The sequence below is a fragment of the Hyaena hyaena genome, unplaced genomic scaffold (genome assembly GCF_003009895.1).
Source record: "Hyaena hyaena isolate Hyena2069 unplaced genomic scaffold, ASM300989v1 scaffold_1718, whole genome shotgun sequence".
NCBI classification, from domain to species: domain Eukaryota; kingdom Metazoa; phylum Chordata; class Mammalia; order Carnivora; family Hyaenidae; genus Hyaena; species Hyaena hyaena.
Window position 1 is genome coordinate 126,247 of NW_024082351.1, and position 26,596 is coordinate 152,842.

The 26,596-nt window shown below is 43.2% G+C and overlaps 1 protein-coding gene across 1 annotated transcript; it reads left to right on the top strand.

Annotated features, from left to right (window-relative positions):
* The first annotated feature begins 370 nt into the window (after positions 1–370).
* FBP2 (fructose-bisphosphatase 2) lies at positions 371–26,088 on the top strand. The gene is made up of 7 exons (XM_039224696.1): positions 371–617; positions 5,520–5,682; positions 7,708–7,800; positions 16,138–16,278; positions 18,459–18,596; positions 22,039–22,158; positions 25,657–26,088. The coding sequence occupies exons 1-7, from the start codon at positions 448–450 to the stop codon at positions 25,849–25,851; spliced, it is 1,020 nt and encodes a 339-aa protein (XP_039080627.1). The 5' UTR covers positions 371–447; the 3' UTR covers positions 25,852–26,088.
* The last annotated feature ends 508 nt before the right edge of the window (positions 26,089–26,596 follow it).

Here is a 26,596-nt window from a genome sequence, read left to right on the forward strand (position 1 = left end):
TATCTGCCAGTCTGCCTCTTAGAGCCACTGCGGACTTGGGTTCTCCCGTAGATACATGCAAAAAATCCTTCTGAGCCCTTGAATGAGAGGGTTTTATGGATCATTTTTTAGTGGCTGGATTTCTCATCTCCCACCAGTTACTAAATGGCTCCTTTGTAGGATCTTTAAATAAAAACGTTCATCAAAAGAAAGTAGGTGTATTTCTGGGCTCCCTGATTCTATTTAGAGCTTGCTTATGGTGCCTTGGCAGCCTTCAACGTCAGCCTTGCCAGAGAGAGTTTCTTGAGGCTTTGCCCAGTTATCTTAATCACGTGGGTTGGGGCACTTTTTCGTTAAAGGTCCTGGCAGGGCCAGCACAAACCAGCTCTGATACCGAGGAGCCACAGCCTTTAGAGATAAATAAGTCTTTCCGGGAGAAAAGAAGGATTTGAACAGCTACCCGCCACCATGTCGGACAGAAGCCCCTTTGAAACGGACATGCTCACCCTGACTCGCTATGTTATGGAAAAGGGGCGTCAGGCCAAAGGGACCGGGGAGCTCACACAGCTGCTGAACTCCATGCTGACGGCCATCAAAGCCATATCTTCGGCTGTGCGCAAAGCCGGCCTGGCCCACCTGTGAGTCCTGGGGGAGCAGGTGCGGGTGCACAAACCTGCACCCCACGCATAGGGATTCGGGCCCAGGAGGGGTGTGGACAAAGCCGCAGGTGCTTGGGCAGGTGACCATGTCAAAAGCTATTTGCCTGTGCCCTGGAGGGAAGGTGCTTTTAAAGTTTCTGTCTTTTAATAAAGGGGCCTTTGACTTGCTTCCAGAAAGGAAGAAAATACTTGGAGACATGGTATGGAGAAAGAATATATAATTTTTCCAGTTGCCATGTATTATAACGATGAGAAGCTCAGTGGCTTGTTGCATTAAAAACGTAGATGGTATTATCCTGACTTGTTTCTTGTGGCACAAAGAAACAGCGAGGAGGAATTGAGATTTCACTTTATGATCTTTGCATACAGGAGCATTTTATTGCCATGAACTTTGCCAATGTGTTGGGAGCTAGCAATCATTTACAAAATGATTTCCTGCCCTGTATCTCCATTCTTACTGTGGAAAGGAGTCTTTTGCTTCAAAACAATTTTATATTTCTTCTCTGAGACTCCTTATTTTCTTCTCCACTTGGTGTGCAAGACGTTCTGGTTCCAGGAAGAGGAAATACAGAGCATTCTTACTTACGCTTTGTTCTCTTTGGTACTTTATCCAAGCACAGAAGAAGGCCAAGTTCATGCTATGGCTGCTGACCATCACAGCCACTGACCTTAAAAAATAAGCCAGTTATTTTATTTTGTTTTGTTTTATTTTATTTTATTTTACTTTAAGAGAGAGAGAGAAAGCAAGGGAAGAGGCAGAGGGAGAAGCAGAGAGAGAATCTTAAGCAGACTCCACACCCAGTGCAGAGCCTGATGTAGGGCTCCAATCTTATGACCCTGAGATCATGACCTGAGCTTAACCAACTTAGCCACCCAGACCCCCCAATAAGTCAATTATTTCACCAACAAAAAATGAGTTCATTTGGGAATAGTAGAGAATTGCAATATGGGACGAACATAGGCTGGTTTAACAAAGGAGAAGAAGGTTATTTTATGAAGGAGGACATTGGCAGGGGCTATGTTGAACAAAAGTCGTTGGTGAAAAGCAAGAGTTCAGGGCCATAATGGTTTCTTATTGGTTGAGTTGGCAAGTCAATTTCTAGTAGGCGAGGCAATGCACATCTTTCCTTGCAGGAGCCTGTAACTGATTATTATTTCCCTGGAGGGTTCTTTTGTTGGGGTCTGGCATTGACAACACTTCCTGCAATGACTTCCAGTGCTCCAGTGTGAGGGCTCCCCCTTCTGGCCTCCTGACTCAGTTTTAGTGAGGTTTTCCTTTTATTAATGTTCATACAGCCAAGTGTCCAGTTTAAGTCTGTACTGAAAAGAAGCTGACTTTCTTTGCAGTTCCTTTTTTTTTTTTGTAGCAAAGGTCCTCTCCAAAGGTGAAGGGTCCCATTGTTATTATTCCCCCCAAATGAAGAAATAACAAAGTCTAATGATTTAAAATAGTAATTCTTAACAATTTAGTACTTTTAACACACACATTTGATAGCATTCTATCACAAGATATAATTCTCACAAGATAATTATAGGATTTATTTATCACAGATTAGGTTTTGTGACTCAGTAATGACATCCAGTTTGAGGACGCATTTATGATCAGCTTTCCCTGGTCTCTGTGTATTGCTGTAACTATATTGCCTCATAGAGCAATAATGGCCAACCTCTACTTTTAAGGATCTTCATGAATGTGAGTTGCAGCCATTTTCTTCTGTTCTGCTCCCACCAGGTGATGGTCTGTGCTGAATGACACTAAGTAGTGTTTATCTGTCTCTGCATATGACTCTGCTATGCTTAAAGCCATTTTCTGGGCATCTCCACTGCTTTTCAGTATTATTTACCCTCCTTAATGTGCTCCTCTGTGCTGGATGCTTGGCTAGGCAGTGGCTGCAGTGGTAGAGTGTACTAGTAGGCTTCAGAACTTTAGCTTTGCGGCTGTCGAGCGTCCAGATGAAGTAGATTCAGGAACTGGATAAAAAGGTGTTCATTTAATTTGGCTCTTCCTTCAATGTGACCATCTACTTTTGTTAGGATCTCGGTTTCCCATTTGTAAAATGGAGGGAATGGGAATAGCCCTTAACTTACAGGGTTGTTGTGAAGCTTAGTGAATCCATGGTGATGATAACTTCAACAGTGCCAGATCCATAATAAAGGCTCAGTAAATGCTCATTATTACAATGGTTCCAAGCCCAGATCTGGGGAAATTTGCCAGGAAGCTGGTCCATGCTGCTGATTGTCCACTAGGTGGCAGGTATAGCCCATGGAATCAAGACTTCAGGCTCCACTATTTTCTCAGAGGCTGAGGCAGGGGCCTCAGGCTGGCAGAGCCCCGCCTTCTGCCAATTTAGATGACATCCTTCTCCTGGTCCCTCGCTAAGAAACACCAAGATGGCAGTGTGAGATGCCCATTGTCTGGAAACTCCTTCTTTCTAACAAAATGCTGAGGTTATTTTAAGAGGACCCTGGATTTGCTTCTCATATTGGTAAAAGGTCTCTCTTGTCCTGGAGCAATTCTGTTCCTGAAAATAGGACTTTCACCTGCTCCTGCGCCTTTCTCATTTATGGGCCCTCAAGCCCCTCATTCTTTGCTTCTTTTTGGGGGGAAGACATTTTCAGGCGCAAGCTTATTGAATGCAAACATGATCAGGAATGTTCATGCTTTTCCTTCTTTTTTGTCCGCTCATTGCTATAGGAAGAAGAGAATGCTAGAATCCTTCTCCTGGAAGCATTTTCATGGGTTTCTGCCAAAGTAGTAGAATATCCCATTCAAAAATTGTCAGTAGAGCTTTCATGTTTGTTAAAATGGTAAAAGAGGGGCACCTGGGTGGCTCAGTCGGTTAAGCGTCTGACTTCGGCTCAGGTCATGATCTCACGGTCCATGGGTTGGAGCCCTGCATCAGGCTCTTTGCTGACAGCAAATCTTCAGATTCTGTGACTCCCTCTCTCTCTGACCTTCCCCTGCTCACGCTGTATCTATCTCTCTCTCTCAAAAATAAATAAAATATTAAAAAAATTAAAATGGTAAAAGATATTGTCCTTTGGATTATAACGCTCTCTCGCATCCATGATCTGACTTGGAGCAGTTGTAAGTCAGACCTCATTATGGACATGCCTCCGTTCTTTCTGCAAGGAGGGTTGTTAATGGGGGTTAAGGGTAAATGACACCTGGAGGAAGGCTGTCAGTTAAGGAAGAGGGTGGAAAGTGAGTTGTCCTCTGCTTAGAGTAGGTCAGTGGTTCTCAAACCTGGCTACCTGTTGGAGCACCTGAGGATTCCTTCAGCAAATACATGGCATTAAAAAAAGGGAGAGGTAGAGAAATTATTTTACTGCCATGCTTTCTTCATAATTCAGTGAACATATATTGAGCATTTGCCACATCCTTGGGTGCTGTGGAAACCATCTGCTCTAGTACAATAAGCAGATAATGTACCAGGAAAGGTATTCCCATGAACAGATCACAAACTGCTGTGGAAGGGATGGCAGGGGTGTGCCTGGTAGTGGTGGCACCCAGGAAGCCACTGGAAGGAATCAGGAGGGAGAGTAGGCAGACAGCATTCCTGTGGGGTGAACACCATGAGTGAGGGTGAAAAGGAGAGGAGTACCTCTCTGGGTGCTGGTGGCTGTTGCAATGACTTGAGTGGGTAGTAGGCATTCCACTCTTGGAGGTAAGGGTGCAGGAGTGGGGCAGCCAATCCAGGGTCCATGTAAGGCATGTGTGTGCTTAGCGGATTCCAGAGGCTGAGACTGGCTGAGCGAGGTCAGTGGAACAAGCTGCGACGGCAGCGTGGGAACAGGGCTTCCTTGCTGGGGCCTGAAGTCCACCACAGGAAACCTGGGGCTCTGGGTGAGGCCAGAGGGATCTTGTTTTTGTTTTGTTTTTTTTTTTTACAAATAGTTTATTGTCAAATTAGTTTCCACATAACACCCGGTGCTCATCCCCACGAGTGCCCTCCTCCATGCCCATCCCCCCCCCCCCCCCCCTGCGGTTCTCAGTTTTTGTCAGCATTCAAGAGTCTCTCATGGTTTGCCCCTCTCCCTTTCCGAGACCAGAGTGATCTCGTTGGTATTTCAGAAGGATTCTGCCCATGACGGTGGAAGCTAGGAGACCTTTGCATCCTGATATTCTAAAACATAAAGCTAGATAGAATTTTTCTTACATTGCTTGAAATGGTAGTGAAGGACAAAATTAAATTAGTTAAGTTGGTCCCCACATTTCCATCTTAAGTAAAGCAACGCTACCACAAGGCAAATTTTTCATTCAGCCCTCCAGGCCACTATTTGAGGGTGATCAACAAATACTTGAAATTCCAGTGCTGACAAGCCATAGTCCTTTAGTTTTTGGGTTAGTAATGATGGTGCTGAGTCTGACTTTCTGAATTGGCTCTTTCCCTTCACCTCCCACTGCCCATTGTAGGTTTGTATTCTAATAAGATTGGATTCCAGTTAACATTATCGGGAGGATACAGGGATATGACAATATATCCAAGGTGTAAAGGAAGCAAGGTTGAGAATCATGGCTGTGAGACACGTTACACTTGGTCTGTATAATTTGGAGATTCCGCAGCAATGAAGGGAAAGGCAGCTTAGAATGGTTGTGTCTTAGTGTCTGGGCTTTTTAAAAGAAGTTTATTTATTGAGAGAGAGAGAGTAAGCAGGGGAGGGGCAGAGAGAGAGAGGGGACAGAGGATCTGAATGAAGCAGGCTCTGTGCTAACAGCAAACAGCCTGATGTGGGCCTCAAATGCACAAACCGTGAGATCACAACCTGAGCAGAAGAGGGATGCTGAACCAACTGAGCCATCCAGGTGCCCCCCATCTCGGCTTCTTTATGGAGTTTTGGATTCCCTTAATACTTTCATTCCGTCTTCCGTGTTTTTAGGTATGGAATTGCAGGAAGCGTGAACGTGACCGGTGATGAGGTGAAGAAACTGGACGTATTATCCAATTCCCTGGTGATTAACATGCTCCAGTCCTCCTACGGCACCTGCGTCCTGGTCTCCGAGGAGAATAAAGAGGCGATTATCACTGCCAAGGAGAAGAGAGTGAGTGTGGGGCCAGGATGCAGTTCCACTCATCACCAGTAGATGGTACTACGGAGTTGGGAAGAATCTGGTTTCTTTGCTTTTCTTTAGTTCCCGGGATATTTCTATTCCTTAACCTTTGTTTCCTGGGTGGTGAAAAGGATTGCGTACTTTTTAGTTAGAAGTCTTATGCTGTCTAGTGCGAAAAAAAAATCCACAACATGGGGGTGATTCATTCAGGGAAAAGAGTAATTTCCTGAAAATGCCTCAGTGGGTGGGGTTCAGATGTTTCTTTCCATTTGACCAGAACAAGTGTTGCATTTTTTGTGGTTTCAGAATCATTGAGTCCAGTAAAAACTAGAGCTCCTGGGAAGAGCAGGCCTGTATTCTTACCAACCCCACTTCTATTCTCCCTCTGGTTTCAGCAGAGATTTCTTCATGCCTGACTGTTAGACTAATATAGAAAAAAAACTGTAAAGATCGTGCTCTCTTGCCTGAATACAATGGCAAACTTGGTCATGCATGCATGACCGGGGAGGGTCTGTAGCCACTCTGGCTTCACAAAGCAGTTAACTAAAGTCAGAGGTTTGCTGGTGGCCAAAAATTCAACCCATGTCCAGCTGTGATACAGAATAAATACTGGGACTGGCCCTTGTTTTGTACATTGGGTGTTGGAGACCATTTCTTCATAGTTAGCTGAGAGGATGAAAAAGATAAAACCAAATTTATTAAACATCCTACTGTATACCAGGGACTGTGCAAAGCACTTTACTCTTGTTGTCTCACAGAATTTAAGCTAAATTATACATATCATTTTCAACTTTCAATTCCCACTGTTGCATGCCTCTCAATCATCTCTCCGATCTAATCTATCATAATCTTTCCCCATTGGCCTGAGCAATACAGGTTTTAGTTCTTGAATATTCTATGCCTACCTCCATATCAGTTCTTTGAATATTTTCCAGCCTATGCTAGATGCTCAACAGATACCTGTTGAATGAATGCATAAAGATTGAATGGTCTCAGTTGAATTATCCACAGGGAGAATGGGAAATTTCCAAATTTATGGATTATCCCATTTTTTTTAGCCCATCTCCACCCCCCACCGAGCAAGGGTGGGGGGGAAGAAATAAAAGTCAGCTTCAGCTAGGGCATTACTCACCAGAAAGTCAAGGAAAAGTAATTTTATTGGTGCGAGAAATGACTCTCATCTTACTTGATGTTATATTACCAGTATTTAATTAGCCTAATTAGCCAGGATACTCTGGTCCCCATCACTAAAGCTCTCCCAGAGGCTTGCACATAGGAGGCCTGTAAAAAGTATCTGATGATTTCTTTCCATGAAATGTCAGCTGGAGCAGCCTGTGACAGCAGTGTGGGTGGGCTGGAAAGATCCAGATCTGTCTGCTGGCCTTCACATAGGACAGGTGGGTTTGGATGCAATAAAACCTGGGACAGTATTTTTATTCTCCTGATGTATGTATGCATGCCAGCTCTCTTAAAAAGACAAATCCAGAGGCCCTGGGACATTGTTCTGAGATTTTCTGAAGTCTTTTGGCAAAAGTGCTCCCAAATGAGAAAAGCCTGTCTGCAGAGAAGTTCAGAAAGAATCATGAATAAATCCATAACTGACTTTACTGTGGATATGGGTAGAGTTAGCCTAGGTTTATCTTAACTTCTCCACCTCTTCCTGGCCAGGTGCCAATTTCAGACCTGGTTTCCTCTCACACCCTTCAAAGCTATGAGGGCCCATAGCTTTGGGCCCATCCAGGAGGAAAGGGCAGAGCCAGAGGAAGCTTGGAGGGGATGGGATTTCCATCGCCCCATGTGGGCATCAACTCATTTGTCTATGGGCAGGTTGGCCCCAAGCTCACAATTCATTGATGCTGACACACCTTGCCCTCCTTAAGTAATTGCATTTTTTGATAAGGATATCCCTTTGCTCTGAATCACTTTTTGATGTAGTGTTACCAACCATGCATTGCCACTTACACAAAGTGTGACTAGAAGGGTACCAATCAGGTGGTTTTCCCTCTGTGCATTTAGGGGAAGTACGTGGTCTGCTTTGACCCACTGGATGGATCTTCTAACATCGACTGCCTGGCCTCCATTGGAACCATCTTTGCCATCTACAGAAAAGTGAGTAGACAGTCTGATCTTTAATGCCTTTTCCCTCTTGGTGGCTTCTGAAAGGTTCCTGGGCTGGGAGTCACAAGTTTGGAGTTCTACCTGCTATCTACCTGCTAACCAGACCCACCACTGTAAGCAAACGATAACTCACTCGGCCTCGGTCTCCTCACTGGAAAAACTGATATGGTAATTTTCCATCTGCCCTCTTCACTGCGCGGTGGGAAGATAAAGTAAGAGGACAGATGAAGCTTCGTTTTAAAAAAATGGGAACGACACAGACGTCAGATAGAGTATTAGGTTCCAGGTGGCATTTGAGGACTCCTCTATTTCTTCTTTATGTTTCTCAAATATTGTTGCATTAGTTTTCTATTGCTGCTGTAACAATTAACCACACATTTAGAGGTTTAAAATAACCCCCATTTATTATCTACCACTCTGTAGGCCAGAAGTCTGACAGGCATGGCTCAGTTCCCCGCTTAGGGTCTCATAAGGCCAAAATCTGGGTGTCAGCCAGCCTGACTTCCTATTGAGAGTCTGGGGGAGGCGGGGGGAGGGGGGAAGGGGAGGGGAGATTAGCTACCAGGTTCTGTTAGGTCATTTGCAAAATTCAGTTCCATTCTGTTGTAGGATGGAGTCTTTGGGTTTTTTATTTTGTTTTTGTTTTCCCTGGCTTGTGATTCCTTTGTTATCCAAGGCAGTGAAGGCATGCCAAGTCTAACAGGTTCTAATCTCTCTGATATCCCCACTTTGCCTTTTCTCCCCTGCCCTCAGCCACAGAAAGTTCTCTGCTTTTAAGGGCTCATTTGATTAGATTGCGCCCATCTGGAAAATCCACAATGATCTCTCTCTATCTTAAATTGGTAATCCTAATTGCATCTACAAAGTCCCTTGTGCCATGTAATGCAACTTAGTCACAGATTCTGGGTATTAGGACTGTTTGGGGCCATTTCACCTATATACCACATACCTGCCAACAGAGAATTTTATGGGTTGGTTTGCAACCATCCAGTATTACCAGAGACTTCATGTTGCACCACATAATCCACAGCATCTCAATTTGAGATCAGTCCTCACTCTAATCAGGATGGGTGGGCCTTTTCCCTGGGGCTGTCAGGTAGAAGGGAGTCCACAGGCTCTGGATGGTCTTAAGGGTTGTTCAACTGAGTAATCCGCCCTCTGGGCTGGTTTTAAAGACCCCTACCTCTGGCTCCACTGCACACATTCTTTCCGCTGAACGATTTATGATCAAACACGCAGGCATCACTGATTTCTATGCTACCAATTTGGCACTAATCATGTAATAGGTATGTAATTAACTTTGAGTATTTTCCTTCATCCTCTTAGATTATAAACGTGGGGGAGGGTTGGGTATATCCCATATTGACCACTGTGTTATCTGTAGATATTGATTTTGCAAGATTATTTATTGTTGGCTGATGGTTGTCCAAAGAAAGAGGCCAGAATTTGATTTGGGGGGGCAAAAGCTTAGCATAAACCTAACCTTACCAGAATATGTGAATTAACCTAAGCTTTCTTTATGTGAAGAAAATCAAGGAGCAGGAGGGTGGCTCTGTTACTTCTGTTTTGGAGACCAAGTGGAAGCCAAGCCAGCCCAGACTAGAGGAAGATTCTGAGAATGTTGTTTTCCCAGTTGGTGTTTCTGTCTCTCTCTCTCTCTCTCTTTTTCTTGTGAAGAGAGAAAAGGAGACTTTTGCTGAAGGCTCAGGAGAGAATGACCCAAGATACTTTCTGTGGTATTTGAGAAAGTGGAAGACTAAGATGATGTTTTGAGGTTAAGCCAAAATGAGATAGGCGTATAAAGGAGTGTTACTTCTCCCTTTCAAGTATAGCTTGGAGATAAAAATAAAGAGATAGGTGGTGTGATATTTATGAGATTCTGAAAAAAAGACAACAGTTGTATCTTTGAGGTGGCTTTCAACATTAGCTTTTTCATTGTGGCCAATACTGTTGACCGCTGAGCATGATCCTGCACTCTTCTGCCCACCTGCCAGCACAGCGCTCCCGGGTCAGTCATCGCCTCAGCTACAAGGCAGGTGCACACACTGTTGCTATTATTATTTACTAGGGAACAAACTGAAGCACAGAGAAGTTAAGTGACTCAACTAAAATCACCAGTTGGTACATGAAGGACAGGAATTCAAACAGGCTCTCCAACTGCACCATAATGGCTCTTAATGGCTTCTTGCCCATGCCCCCAATTTTACTGAGATCTAATTGACCTATAGCATTGTATTAGAATAGGTGAACACATAATGATTTGATATATATAATATATATATTGAAATGATCACCACAGTAAGTTTGGTGATCACCTCACATAGTTAAACAAAATTTTTTTCTGGTGATGAGAGCTTTTAAGATTTACTCTCATAGCAACTTTCAAGTATACAATCAGTATTGTTAACTATAGTCACCACACTGTATCCTTAGGATATATTCATCTAATAACTGGAAGTTATTATTATATCATCTAATAACTATGCAACTATTTATATCTTCTAATAACTATGCAACTATTGAGAGAAATTGGGTGAAAGGTACATGGGATCTCTGTACTCTGTTCAACTTCCAGTGAATCTTTAATTATTTTAAAATAAAATGTTAAAATTCAGGAAAAATCTAAATTTATATAAGAGTTTGATGAAATTTGGGAATGCCTTGCATTAGACTATCCAGCATGCTCCTGAAAATGTGTGTATGCATGCATATATATGCACATGTATAAACTTGGATGGATGTTTGCATGCATGCATCAATTGAATGCCATAGTCATGTGCCAGATTGCACCTCATGGTGGGAAAATAGTCCTGAACAAGGCAGTTGGCACCTGCCACCATTCAGCTTACAGACTATTTAGGAAGGCAGACATTAAACACACTAATGAAGGTGTGTCAGGAGCTTCCCAGGAGAAGCATTGAGTACCTGGAAGACTAACCATGAGGTCAGAGAAGGCCTCCATGGGAGAGATGATATTTCACTTGGGACTTGAAGGTTAACTATGAGTTTCTCAGGCAGCAGGTGTGAGGAGAAAGGATTGGGCCATGCTGGCTAGAAGGAAGGTCATATACAGAGTCTTGGAGCTCAGGTGCAGGGTAGTGGAATGTTCAAGAAGAGAAAAGAAACTCAGTATTTTTGCAGTGTGGGGCTCGGTTGTGGGGCAGAGGATGGTGTTAGACAAGGCTTGTCAACTACCAGGGGACAGATCATGGAAGACCTGGTAAGATGAGTTAAGAATATCAGATGTTGGGGGCGCCTGGGTGGCTTAGTCAGTTAAGCGTCCGTCTTTCGCTTAGGTCATGATCTCGCGGTTCATGGGTTCGAGCCCCGCGTCGGGCTCTGTGCTGACTGCCAGCTCAGAGCCTGGAGCCTGTTTCAGTCTGTGACTCCCTCTCTCTCTGACCCTCCCCTGCTCACGCTGTCTCTCTCTCTCTCTCCTAGAAATAAATAAAACATTAAAAAAAAAAAAGAATATCAGATGTTGAGGCAGTGGGAAGTCAAGGAAGTGTTTTAAACAGAGTGACATGGACCAGAGTGGGGCAAGGATGGAGTTGGGGGATCAGGCAGGAGGTAAAGGTCACTTGGAGCCAAGTGCTGATGGTAAGGATGCAGAGGGGGCCACGGAGCTATGAAGAGTAGATGTTAGGAGTGACTGGGCTTACTGAGTGGAGGGCATGGGTAAGGACAAGGAGGGTAGTTAGGGAGAGGGAGGGGCAAGTAACCCTGAGGTTTCTACCGGGCAGATGACAGTAGACAGTTGCTGAGACAGGAAACAATGGGAGAAGAGCTGCGATTTGGGGTGTGAGATGGAGCAGACAAATTCTATCTTAGATGCGTGTTGAGTTTGGGGTATCTATGGGATACCTGACTAGGGATGCCCGGTAGACAGGTGACTCCAAGGCTGTACTCTCAGGGGAGATGAAGATGGCGGTCTGGGAGTCATTGACATGTGCATAGAGCTTTGAACTCTGGTTGTGAGTGAGATTACTGAGAAGTGTGTAGACTAAGAATATAGCTTTATTAGTTAGGGCTCTGGTGTAAATGGCAGGAATGGCAGGAATGGATTAGGCAACTCCAAGGCAAGAATATGGCCAGCCTCAGGGAAGGCTAGGACCAGAAAAGAGTTTCTTATCTTGCCTTTCTGTCATGTGGCCACTTCACTCCTTTCCCTCTCTGTGGACCAACTTTTCTCTGCTTCTTTGGCCAATGGCAGAAGAAAGTGCCATCCCACAGCTCCTAAGTTGACATAAACCAAAGTGTTCTAGCCCCAAATCTGGATTTCTGAGTAGACTGATTGGGGCAGTTTGGGTCAGGCGTCTACTCCAGACCTCATTAAATTTGTTTGTCTCGCAGAAACTTAGAGTCTCCACATCGGATAGAAAGTCCATTTTGCACTGGTTAGATCCCCTGAGGGTGCAGAGGAGCCAGGAGGAACCCTGCAAGGAACCCCCTTGCAATACGGGGTTGGAAGAATAGGAGATGGCAAAAGCAAATGAGAAGGCATAGCTAGACAGTTAGAAAGAAGTCCATGAAAGGTTTCTGGACCCAATTCCAAAATGAGGGTGTGGTGGGGTACGCACACAGCATCAAGCAATTCTCAGACATGAGGAGGCGTCCAAAAATTCAACTCAATTCTGACACTATCTACCCAGAGAGAGCATCAGATTCCATGGGTTAAGGATTCAGTCCTACAAGGCAAGTCTGTACTTCTGAGCAACATGCTATAGATTGAAATTTCCAATTACCTTCTGCCCCACTCCCCTCACCCCTGGCAACTCAATGCAGATGCCGGTCAAGAGCCCAGGTTTTTCCTGTGCTTTTGACTGGCTATAAATGAGAGGTTCCCAAGACCCCCTCCTCAGGTTTGGCTAATTTGCTAGAGCAGCTCACAGAATTCAGAGAAAAATGTTGTTAGATCACCGGTTTGTTATTAAAGGATATAACTCAGAATATCCAGATGAAAGACACCCTTAGGGCAGGGTAAGGGGGAAAGGTTGCAGAGCTTCCCTGTCCTTTCCAGGTGCACCACCTTCCTTGTATCTCCAGATGTTTACCAATCCAGAAGTTCTTCAAACCCTGTCTTTTTCAGGTTTTATGGAGGCTTCATTACATAGGCATGTTTGATTAAATCATTGGCCATTGGCAATTGATTCGATCTCTATCTCCTCGCCCCTTCAGGAAGTCAGAGGGTGAGTCTGAAAGTTGTAACCTTTTTAAAAAAATTTGTTTAATGTTTATTTATTTTTGAGATAGAGAGAGACACCGTGAGCAGGGGAGGGGCAGAGAGAGGGAGACACAGAATCTGAAACAGGCTCCAGGCTCTGAGCTGTCAGCACAGAGCCCAATTCAAGACTCGAACTCATGAGCAATGAGATCATGACCTGAGCTAAAGTTGGAAGCTTAACTGTTTGAGCCACCCAGGCGCCATGGAAAGTTGTAACCTTCTAATCATGCGATCACGTGGTTGGTTCTCTGGGCAACCAGCCCTCCTCTTTTGGTGCTGTCCCAAAGACACCTTCATCACTTTCAACACTAAGGAAAGTCTGAGGGTTTTGGAAGTTGTGAGCCAGTGACTGTGGGCAAAAACCAAATATATATGAGAAATGCATTTTGGTCATCTGAAGGAGCAAATACATATTTCTTATAAATCGCAATATCAGAGTCCAGAAAAGAGGGAAGTAGACAGATGCTCAGGAGAGATCCATGTCAAGAAAGAGACAGTAGTCAAGGGACCCAACATTGCCAAGGGTTAGGGTCAGGAGGATTGGGCAGTGTGCTCCTGATAGAGTGGACAGGTGGCAAGAGAAGAAAGACAGCTACTATAGACAGCCATTCTAGACTCCAGGATCTATGTGAAGACAGAGATGAGGCAATGGCTAGAAGGAAGTTTTGGGATCTGGAATGTATTTTTTGTTATTTCTTTAGGCCAGAGAGTTCTACCTGTTATTTAAAGTCAGTAAAGCCAGGGGGAAGGAGTGGTTCTCTTCCAGCCACTGGGCAGAGCCCAGAGGGTCACAGAGAGGGTGCTACACTGTGCAGGGGTTGCAGGATCACAGCTCAGAGGAAGAACAGACTCTGGTCAGGGAGAAATCAGCAGGAAGGAACCCTGGTTTCATACACAGAAAATAAAGTCCTTCTGATGGCCGAGTGGAGGTGTTTCAGAAGCATCAATGGTGAAGACTAAAGGTTTTATTTAAAAACCTCCCACTTTCCTAAAGAGTTTTATGAGCTCATGCTTTAGACCAGTGGTTCCCAAACTAGCATGTCTCAGAATCACCTGGAAGCCTGACTCTGGAGGCCCAGAGTTTCTGATACTGTAGGCCTGGCCAGATTAAGGAAGGAGGGGGGATGAGTATTTGCACTCCTAACAAGATCCCTGGGGATGTTGATGATGCTGGTCCACTTTGAGCATCTGCTCTGGGGCCCAGTTCTCAGAATCTGTAAGTGGCCAGGAAATCTGGAAATCAGGCCAATTTATTGAACATGTGTCCAAATCAGATGGAAATGTAATTGGGTGCAAAAAAAAAAAAAAAGGAAAAGAAAGTTTTTTGAAAGAATATAAGATGGGAAGAGGAAAAGTTATTAAAAGGAACATGCCATTTTTAAAAAAGAATAAGGTTTGGTTTTACAATCAACTTGTTAGGATATTACTTGCAAGGGAAGACTGGCCCCATGTTCTGTGACAGTATTGAAGGATGAAGGATGCTGGCATAGCATTGGGAGATGTGGGTCCATCCCAGCTTTATCACTCACTGGTTTCAAGATGTTGTGTGGGTACCTCTCCTGACTGCCATTTCTTCTCTTTTATTTTATTAAAAAATTTTTAATGTTTATTTGTTTTTGAGAAAAAGAGAGAGACAGAGCATGAGCAGGGGAGGGGGAGAGAGAGAGGGAGACACAGAATCTGAAGCAGGCTCCAGGCAGTGAGCTGTCAGCACAAAGCTTGATATAGGGCTCAAACTCACAAACCATGAGATCATGACCTGAGCTGAAGTCAGACATTAACTGACTGAGCCATCCAGGTGCCTCATGGATGTTTTGATTTGAAGAGAGTTGATTGAAGTCTGCCCATTTGCCTCTCCTTCAAAGCTCCTCTCATATCTGCCATCCACAGTGATATGAGGGTAGAGAGCCAGCCTGAGTGTTTGTCCAGAATTCTCTCCCTCCCTTAAGGTTTTGTTGTATAGTCACAACCCCAGATGAAGATGGGAAAGAGCTCTTCTCGACTCCCAGCCCCAACTCAGTTCCTCACAGCTAAGGCCAGAAGTTTGCTACTCATCTTTCCAAACTCGTAAGTTAAATTTTTTTTAAATGTTTATTTATTTTTGAGAAAGACAGAGAGAGAGAGAGAGACATAGAAACTGAAGTAGGCTCCAGGCTCTGAGCTGTCACCACAGAGCCCAACGTGGGGCCCCAAATTTACCAACCATGAGATCATGACCTGAGCTGAAGTTGGATGCTTAACTGACTGAGCCACCCAGGTGCCCCACCAAACTCATAAGCTTTGATTCACTTGCCTTTTAGAATATAAAGAGGTGGGGAGGGAAGGAACCTTTGAGACATATTGGGGAAAGTGGGTTATGAAATAGAGTCTCAGCTGCAGCTCTGTCCCTCCATTGAGAATATTCGCTGCCCCTTCCTCAGCATCCCCACCTGTCTGGTCTCTCTGAATTCTCATTTACACCTGCACTGCTGCCATGGTAAAGGGAGAGGCTTTTTGAAGAAAACATTCCTAACTATAGACATGGGTTCAGTGTGGGGGGTGTTGGGATGGGCACGGCAGACAAAGACAAGGAGTTCAAGGTATAGCACGTGGAACAGGTAAGAGCCTTGAGCCTGGCTACCTGGGCTTGACTCCACCCCTAAGGCTTCTAGATGTCGGGTGAGTTATCCACACATTCAGACTCTGAGTGTTACACCTACACAATGGAAATGATAAAGATATTTCCCTCAGGGGGCTGGTGAGTATGTACAATAATATGGCACAAAATCAGAGCTTAATAACCTTGGTTGTTATAACAGTTAAGAAGCATGACTTACGACTATGAAGAGAGGCTGTGGTTTTAGCATCTTGGGTGATTTCTTGGCAGGATGCAGATGAATGTGTTCAGAAACCAGGGAGAAGTCCAAGAATTCCTTTCCAAAATGGCTCAGGTAGAACCATTCATTAACATGGCAGCTCATTCCCTCCAGATACATGGGCTTCAGCTCAAAATCCTGAGAACTGCACTGCCTTCAGTGGTACCAGTAGATCTGCAGCCCAGGCCTCTGGCAAAGGGGTCTGGCCAGAGACAATAACACACCATGTTCCTCTTTTCTCTTCTGCAGACGTCAGACGACGAGCCTTCTGAAAAGGATGCTCTGCAGCCAGGCCGAAATATTGTGGCTGCAGGCTATGCCCTCTATGGCAGTGCAACCCTGGTGGCTCTTTCCACTGGGCAGGGAGTGGACCTCTTCATGCTTGACCCAGTAGGTACCCAATATGGAGCATCAGTACTTAGGACTCCATGCATCTCTGTGCTTTAATTCCAGTCCCCTGGGATAATTTTCTGGTCATTCTTAATATTTGCTTTTGGGGCCAGAGAGTCTAGTTGGTGAGCCAACACCAACATCAAAAAACATTAAAGACCTTTGTCAAATGGAGGGCATTTAAAGGGTTCTTAGGGGTCTGTCTTATCAACCCAGGCTGTGTCTTTAAGGAGTTTCTAATCTAAAAATACATTCAACCTCTTTGGCTTATGGGAATACAATGATTTAAAAAATCCTAATGTTGCCAATGTCTAGAGAGAAACATGGACTTTTTAGACAGCACCATCCAATAGAACTTTCTGTGACATGGATATGTTTTATAATCTGTGCTGTCCAGTATGGTAGCCACTCATTCCATGTGGCTATTGAATGATTGCAATGTGATTAGTGTGATTAAGAAACTGGGTTTTAAAAATTCTTTTATTTTAATTAACTTAATCGGACACCCTATTGGACAGCTGGGTTTGTAGGACTGCCTCTAACATACATGTTCTTCCCAATTAAGTAAAGGGTGTTACTGCATTAACAGTAAAGCTCAGGATGCAAGCTGGAAATGGGCAGATCTTGAGGGCCAGGAAGCAGGAGTCACAAGAATGGGCTTGCAGCATGGCCAGTCTGGTTAGGACAGTACCTCTGATTCTGTGTCTCTCACTCCAGGTTCACTTGCCAGGGAAGAGTATCTAATTTGCCAAGCTGAGTCAAATGCCTGAAGTGAGCTAGAGGAGGCTCAGTCTAATCTTCCCAGACTGGAATCAAATGAAAAGAGTTAGTTCTTCAAAGGGAGTCAGGATGCTTTTAGCAAGTGTTACTCCACACTGGGCTGGTCGAAAGCAACAAATGTCCACAGCAAGTTATTGAAGCTCATGAACCAAAGATCATCAAGAACTTGCCTCTAATAAAAAAGAAGTTGGGTGTAATGCACAAGGGAGGATGTGCTCTAGAGGAACAGTAGAGTGTCATGCTAGAAGAGAGTTGGGATGGACTTAACTGTATAGCAAGTGGACTTTTGCTTGATCTCAGGAGGATTAAAAAAAGAGAGGGTTAGTTCTAGTTTGGGAGTTGTCTAGAAGTGGGCACAATTAATGATTATATATCAATAATTTTTATCTAGGATGTGGGAAGATTAAAGTGAGGTAGAGATTCATTGGTAAAGTAACGGTTATCACTCACAGAAGAGAGGGATGCTTAGTTATTTCTGTGGCTGTTCATATCACTGTATTATTTCAGACATGGTCAGAATGGTCTTGCCTCTTTATACTCTGGGAATGTAAATTCCTATGTTTATTAGAAACCTTCTAGTCTAGCTGCCAGCTGTGAGCTGTCATGGTGGGAGATTTTCACTTTCTTAGTCTTTGATGTTCATTAAAGATGATTACATTTCCAAGCCTGGTTTCCCTCTTAGTGACTTAGAGAGACATCTAGCCTTTCAGGGTGATATCTGCAGCCAGCTAATCACATCCATTAGCACTCAGATAAACAGGTGCCTGAGGGATGTCCCTATATTACCAGCAGTCAGATAAAGCGGTATGTGCGGGATAGCCTGCAGAACAACCACGATGGGCGCACTGCCACATTTTTATTAATGATTCTGAAGATTTCTTTAATTTTTATCCATTTTGTTCCTTATGCCAATTGAATATAGTTTCTGATGGAAGGGATTTCCTCCTTAACTTGTGTAAGAGTCACTGAGATATTGAGAACTTTTAATGGTTTCCAAGACTGAGTTATTTACATAAGTGGACCACACATTGGTAGGCGAACTGTATCCCCCACCTTTATGACAAATCTCATTCATGAAACTTCTTATTGTCGATGGCCCAAATCTTCCTTGAAACATTAGGAATTAACTGGGGATGAGAACTTGGGCGATAAATACTGCAGGTTTCCCTATAAATGAGTAACCTGGCAGGAAGTGCACATTACCAAGGACCATTCCTGCTTTCCTTTGAATTATTTCATCTCTTGCTGTAACACTGCTGGGGCTGTTGAAGGATGTGGCACCCCCAGCTTCCTCCAGCAGTCCCACACCTTCCAGTGCCCTCTGATTGTTCGAGAGAGTGCTGTTGGCTTCTGTTTCTTGGTATCTCTCTTCTTCCAAACATTTCTCTTCATCTTTCTAGGCTCTTGGTGAATTTATCCTGGTGGAAAAAGATGTCAGGATAAAGAAGAAAGGAAAGATTTACAGTCTCAATGAGGGCTATGCCAAGTATTTTGATGCTGCAACCTCAGAGTATGTGCAGAAGAAGAAATTTCCTGAGGTGAGTGAAGAAAGCCTAATGCAGTAGCAGGGAGAATGCTGCCTCAGGGGTCCCTGTTTGGGTGGTGGCTTTGGGAACTTGGTTGACAGAGGTTGATGCCACTGTTTATGCCTCTGGTCGGTATGAGAATGACTGACTCTGCCTTTCTTCATAAACGAGCAATGTCTTTTACAGCTAAAATAACCTACTCAAGATAATACTCCCTAGTTGGTTTTTCCAGGAGACATTGTTTATGAAGAAAACAGGTCACATTTTCAAAATTCAGGGTTCAGGCTTGAACTTCTCAAGTCATTTGTTTACTGAGCTACCACCTATGTAGATTCTGGTCACTCACCTATATTTGCTTTTAGATGGAATAATTAATTATATTTGAAAGCTCCATTCATATGTCCTAATATCAGGGCCTTGTGTTTACCCCAAGATTTAGGATATTTTTATCTCTGAAAGGCATTATCATGTTCTGGACTTCATGTGGCTATTAATGCAGCCCAAACACTCCAGTCAGTATGGCCACCATTCTAAGAGAGATTTTAAGACAGGTATGGGAGTAGAGTAAAAAAATTTCCAGATCAGGAGTGTAAATTCTGGTCTAACTTGGGAGAGGGGTATAAGCTTGTTTACAAGTGGGACCCTCTCTCATCAAATTCTGGGGGATGTCATTAGAATTAGAAAGTCAGTGTTCACTTATCATAGAAATGGTAGACTGCTGAGCCCAACGTATTAACTGATATTTCAATACTGATTCAAAGATGAGACCCTTTTAAACAGCAAAGGAAAGTACATGTTATCCAATATAAAGCAAATCTCCAGAATCCTCCATTTGCTCTTCAACGTGAAACGAGATTTACTATGTATCTGTTCCTAGCATAAAAGGCCTTGTTTTGCCTATAGGAGGTTTTGGTTTTAATTGCTTGCTTTTACATAAAATCCCTTACAAGTACATAAATTGAAGACTAGAAATTCATCGGTTCTCGCTTCAGAAAGTTTAGTCTACATGTAACCGCTGGAAACCAGTGTGAATGCTTGATAGTTTCCTCAGGCGGTGCTTGAGAGTCCAGGGAGAGACTTTCTTCTGGATGTAAAAACAATGATCATTTTGACTGAAGTGCTGGGTGGTCTTAGGAGAGTCCAATTCTGACTCCTAAGATGAACAGAGATACAATGAAAGCTAGGGTTGGATCCCAGGATTTCTACCTAAAATACAAAAAGGAATTTTGACTTTGGACAAATGGGAATACACTCAACTAGGTGGTGGGCATCCTCTTGGCTCTGGTGGAAATTTGCAGTGATCCTTTAAATACATTAAAAGGAAATTAGGGAAAATGATCTATTTCCTCTTCCCTCAAAATTCTCTGTGAAGAGAGATAAAGGGGCAGAGATAAAAGCAGGAGAGGCTAGCATGGTGGGCGTTGGCTTGAAGCTATTGCTTTCTTTAATTAAGTATTTTTTACTATTATTAAATAAAGAAAGGCCCACGGGCACCTGAGTGACTCAGTCAGTTAAGCATCCAACTTTGGTTCAGGTTGTGATCTCATGGTTCATAAGCTAGAGCCCTGCATCAGGTGAGCTCAAGCCCCGCGTTAGGCTTCATGCTGTCAGCATGGGATTCTCTCTCTCTCTTTCTGCCCCTCATGAGATTCTCTCTCTCTGCCCCTCTCTCACTCAGTCTCCCTCTCAAAAATAAATAAATAAATAAAAATTAAAGACAAAACAAAAACAAGAACAAAAGAAAGGCCCAAAGAAGAAGGCAATGTTTGCAATGTTTCCACTTGACTGAAATTCTGATTTCTATTTTTGTTAGCAAAATTTAAAAAGTTATATATCTCAAAAGTTAAACATAGAATTACCATTTGACCCTGCAGTCCTGCTCCTATGTATATATCCCAAATAACTGAAAACAGGTATTAAAAACAAACAGACACAAAAAGCCCCACCTTATACACAAATGTTCATAGCAACATTACTTACAATAACCAGAGGTGGAAACTATTCAATGTCCATCAACTGAAAAATGGATGAATAAGTGGTGGTACATCCACACACGAGAGTTTTATTCAGTCATAAACAGAAGTGAAGTACTGTTGCATACCACAGCATAGGTGAACCTCAGAAACATTTATGCTGAGTGGAAGGAGCCAGATGCAAGGACAAGATTAATGTATAGAGTCAGATTAGTGGTTGCCAGGGGCTGAGGGAGGTGGGGGGCAGGGACTACTTAATGGGTGTAAGGTTTTCCTTTGGGTGACGGAAATGTTCTGTAATCAGTCATTGTTGTACAACATTATGAATGTACTTTAAATGTACTTTAAACATTATGAATGTACCTTAAAATTATCAATTTTATCTGATGTGAACTTTACTTCAATTTTAAAATTTAATCTAAGATTAGAAAATGTAAAACAGAAATATATAAAATTAAAAGTAAAAGCCTCCCCCTTCCATACCCCCAGCCAAGTTGCTCTTTCCAGGGATGACCACTACTAAGTGTTGTTTTTATCCTTAGCTCTGGAATGGCGGGAGGGATTATGCACATCCAATCTCCATATCTACCCCTCCACCCCTTTAGAACATCAGGTAGAGCATATCTCTACCTCACCCGATTTTCTTTTTCATAACTTGAGGATTGTTCTACACAAGCACATACAGATTTGTGGAGTTGACAAAGGGCTGCCCAGCCTTGTTTTGGGAGGACAGAGAGAGCTAATTCCTTATGGAGAGCAGCTTTGCTCATCTCTGATTTCCCACCAAGACACACAGAGCTGCAATGGAGATGCCCCAAATGTGCACACTCATGACCTTTTGCAAGTATATCTGCAGGGCATATTTTTTACTGGTGTTAAAGTATATGAGCACTTAACATGTTGATGTTATCAAATGCTCTTCCACAAAAGTTGCATCAATTTATAATCTCTAGTACCATATGAAAGAGTATCCATTTCCCTGCATCCCCGATGGTACTAGATGTGGTGAATCTTTAAAAATTTCTGTCCATCTGATGGTAAAAGATGAACCTTGTGGCTCAATTAGTGTGTAATTAATTATGATTTATGTCATACAGCTCTTCTTGTATTTATTGAGCATCTGACTGAGCCACCCAGGTGCCCCTGAAAAACTATTTATTGAGCTGAGTTTATACAACATTACTGAACATGGCTACTCATGTTGTTATCTAGGAGAGCATATGGAAAATTTTGCATTCCATCCAATATTCAATGTTTGGAATCACCTACAGTGCCTGCTTTTATTGTGTTTCAATTTGTTTTGCTGGGTGGATTTTTCTTGCATGTCTTATCCAAGCCTAAATGCTTTTGGTGTCTCCTTCTTTCCTTAGAGGCCTTTAATAGTTAATTTCTTGTGCTTTGCAAACTTCCTAAACCAGGATATGTGGATAATGGAGTATCTAATTCAGATGAGCATCTTATGTCTTCTCTCTGCCTTCTAGGATGGCAGTGCTCCCTATGGGGCCAGGTATGTGGGCTCCATGGTGGCCGATGTGCACCGCACCCTGGTGTATGGAGGGATCTTCCTATACCCGGCAAACCAGAAAAGTCCTAAGGGCAAGGTAATTTTCCTTTGTCCACTGGCTCTGGTCAGTAAGCCAGTTGGAGTTCCCTTTCTCCTCATGTCTGCTTTTTGGCTATTGTTCTGTCCTTTTCACATCCATTTGTGAGTGGGCATGTGGAAGAGAAATGAGGTATATTTCTCATTAATGAATTTGAGGCTGTGGTAGAGACTAAAATTGTTGTTATTGGCAATTTTCACTGACCTTCACTTTCCCTTGGCCTCATGCCCATCACTCACCATGAGTCAGCTGTGTTCATCTACCACTTTTTACATATTGTGCCTGACCTGTAACTTCAGCACCACCTGATTCTGGATTAAGGATCCTTTAAAAATCTAATGAAGAGTATGGCTCACTTTCCAGGAAAAAATGCACATAGACATGTACATTACATACATTTTTAGGGGGTTCACAGATGACCTTAATTCTACCCATGAAACCCCTAGAGAATTCCCAAACTCTAGAATAAGAACTTCTGGTCATAACTTATTCAATATTTCTACAAAGGTAGCTCCTGGAAGATTTTACTGCCAATATATGACACAAACACAAAAATACTTGTATAATTAGGTGGGAATATTATGATCCAAATGCATCTTTCTTGAATAGGCCCTCCCATAGAAATGTGTCTGTTTTTTAGCCACTCACAGAAATCATAGGTAAGTAGACACATCAAAACACAGATCTACTGTATTCTTGGGGCACAGCAACAACTAACCACATGTATATATGTCTCCCAGCATGTGCAATTTCAATTACTGGAATGCCAGATTCAAAGTCATGGTAAGAAATTTCAGAGCACATGAGACCAGAGGGAAGATTTGTATTTTTATTATTTTTAAAAGTTTATTTATTTTGAGAGAGAGAGAAAGAAAGGAAGGAAGGAAGGAAGGAAGGAAGGAAGGAAGGAAGAAAGAAAGAAAGAGAGAGAGAACAAGCTGGGGAGGAACAGAGAGGAGAGGCAAAATCCCAAGCTGATGACGCAGAGCCTGATGCAGGGCTCGAACTCACAAACTGTGAGATCATGACCTGAGCTGAGATCAAGAATCAGATGATTAACTGACTGTGCCCCCAGAGGGAAGATTTTTAATATGCAGATTAGTGTATCAGGAATTTCTCTTCATGTGAGAAATTCTTACTACCTTTGGAAGTAAGAATCACAGATAAGTCTACATAAGAGGTGCTGGCATGCAGTGTTTAATGAGATCTAGAGAATGAGGAAATGCTTAAATACAACCACTACAACCACTATTCCTGCCTACACAGTTCCAACACAGAAAACATTTAGGCTAATTATTACTAATTGTTAAAATGATTTTAAAAATGATGAATCACTAAATTCTACTACTGAAATCATTATTACACTATATGTTAACTCATTTGGATTTAAATAAAAGTAAAACAAAATAAAATGATTTAAAGTAAGTCAGAAAATGTCCATATATAATGACCTAGACATTCCCATAAGTACATATAATTCCATATATAGATCTATATTCATAGCACCATAACCACCAACCCTATTGAAAGTACCATTGGTTCTCAAACTCAGTGTTTTAGCTTTTGTGGTCTCTGTGACCATATTGATGTGTGTTTTGGGGGTGGGGTGGATGTGTACACCTTTCCTCCTGTGTGTGCTTGTCTCTTTTTATCCCTTTAGATTTTAACTGCAGAGAAAAGTAGATCATAAAGACAGCAGGCTAACATATGAAAACCTGAGAATTGTGTTTTAAGATGAATTTACCATAAGGGCAACTTATGGTGAAGGGCAGCCTTGGCTCAAAGACAAACTTTATGAGAGAATGCTATGTTGTTTTTTTTAAAGTATCTGAATCAACATGGTATAAACAAAGACTTTGTAGGTACAGTCTGAGACTTTATTGCTGACACCCCAAATCCCTACGCAAGGGAAAGGGGAAGAAGGAGCCAAGGTCTACAAGCTGACAGGTGTCTAGGACTGATTGGCTTCCAGTGTCCTTTCTGTGGATGATCAGGGACAAAACTAGCCGATCCAAGTGTGTCCCCACCCACTGGGACTTCTTTGTACCCTGCTAGGATGCCCATGACTCCTAGAGCTGGAGATCTAGAGAGAGAGCAGCATACACTATTTTACCAAAATGGCAGTAAATGCCCCCTGGAGTCTCAACTTACCGTCTCCTGAATGCCCAGCTCTCTAACCTAGACCAGAACAAAATATGCTCCTCACTGTGAAATAATAATGATTCAAAAATCAGCTCAAAATATGACTGCTTCTCAAAGTAGTTTCAAATGATCTTCAGAATGGATTTGAAGAAAAGAATGGCAAAGAAAAGGCTGCAGAGAGCTGGGTCAACCACTTTGTAAGCTGATTACAGAAGCAAACTTGTTTTCTTTTAAATATAGATTTTGCACTTAATGGAGAAGGAAGGAGAAGGTAGAATGATATCGAGTTAGATCATGCAGCTGGACTATCACCCTGAATCTAATGTGATGTGTGTGTGTTTCTGGTGGGTGTAGAGGTGGTGAGGAGGGAATCACAACGTGATCACAGAAATAGATCCCAAAAAAGACATTCAGTCCAGCCCATTTCAATTCAGTTTCTCAAGTATTCACTGGATGTAGGGCAGACACCTGCTAGTTCTCTGAGTGCCTCTTAGAAAAGGCAGTCCTTCTTCAGGACAAGCTCAGCCCTGGCTCCACATGCCCAACTTAGCAAACAGGGCACAGGCTGACTTTACCGACTCTACCCTGAACCCTGCTGTCCTCCACTGGAAGTCCTTGGGTAAGGGATGCAGTAGCCATGTTTGGACACTTTCCTTGTGTCAGCAAGTACTGGGAAGGGAGATGTTACAATGGCCAACCAAGACAGACTCTGTCCCTGCCTTCAAGGGCAAGCATATCAGGAGGTTGTGTCACAAAGCTCAGTGTGACAAATATATGAAGAGGGACGTGCAAGCAGTAGAAGTTAATTCAGACTCAGGGGCCAAGAAAAAAGGCCATTTAAATACTAGCAATCTACCTTATCAAGTTAACGTTTGAGATGTGAGTTTCCTCCATACAATCCTGGACACCAAGGTTATCCCAAGAGGCTACCTAGTATTCTCCAGGTGACCCCCTATCTCATCCAAGCTGGACTCCTTCCTAGTCATAGGCCTCACATACAGAGGCTCCTGACCAGTCCTCAGCATCAGTTTGCCTCATTGCCAAACCAATAAGAAACAAGTGTCTAGATTTCATACTCCCAAATGAGGAGGCAGGTTTCTTATGAACACAAAGGTCACAAGATGGGTAGATACTAACCAGAAGTGCCCCAAAGGCATGATGATGAACAACATCTGATGCATCCAGCCGTCTGGAGGGTCCTGACCCCAGAAAGCCCACTCTGCTGGGGTGCCCAGTGTGTTCATGCTAATGAGACAGAAGTTCAGCAGTTGGAACTCCCTCACTGAGCTTTAGGGGTGTGGCATGGGACTTTTGGCAACTTGCTAAGCTTGTCCACCTGACTCTGTTTCTCCACAGCTCCGGCTCCTGTATGAGTGCAATCCCGTGGCCTATATCATAGAGCAGGCAGGAGGCATGGCAACCACAGGCACCCAGCCTGTGCTGGATGTGAAGCCAGAGGCCATTCACCAACGAGTTCCACTTATTCTGGGGTCCCCAGATGATGTGCAGGAATACCTCACCTGTGTACAGAAAAGCCAGGCAGGCAGGTAGTGGGTTTGACCCTGCAGGCTGTCTTCTTGTCTTGTCCTTTCTAATAAGGGCCCTAAATGAACAATAAGTGGAAACAGTGGTGATGAGAACAGCAGCAAACTGCTCATCACAGGTCTAGGAGCCAGAGGCGATTCTGTGCTCAGTGTGACGGGCTCGAAATAAAAACCCACATGTGAAAAGAACAACTTTGATTTGTCTTCTCTCACGAAGAGCAGGTAGTAGGGATATAGTTCCAAGTCTGTCAGCCAGGGAATTGGTAACTACCTACTTGTGGCAACAAGTCCAGAGATTAGTTAAGCATTTGTCTTGGTTGGCTTATAATTTGAACCTAGTGTCTTATCCTGTAGTGATTCATGTCCTTTCTTGTGAAAGAGATATATGTATTTAATATATATTATATGTTTAAATGTATACTTACATGTACTTAAATGGCTGGCAGTTACTTAGAAGAGCTTTTGTCTTACTTTGGATAAGTTTTGAGTTAGAAATTTTATGGCTATTAAATTCTGAGGGGCACCTGGGTGGCTCAGTCAGTTAAGCATCAGACTTCGGCTCAGGTCATGATCTCGTGGTTCATGGGTTCAAACCCCGTGTCAGGCTCTGTGCTGACAGCTAGCTCAGAGCCCGGAGCCTGCTTCAGATTCTGTGTCTCTCTCTCTTTCTCTCTGACCCTCCACTGCTCACGCTGTCTCTCTCTGTCTCTCAGAAATAAATAAAACACTTAAAATTTTTTTTCAAAAACTTC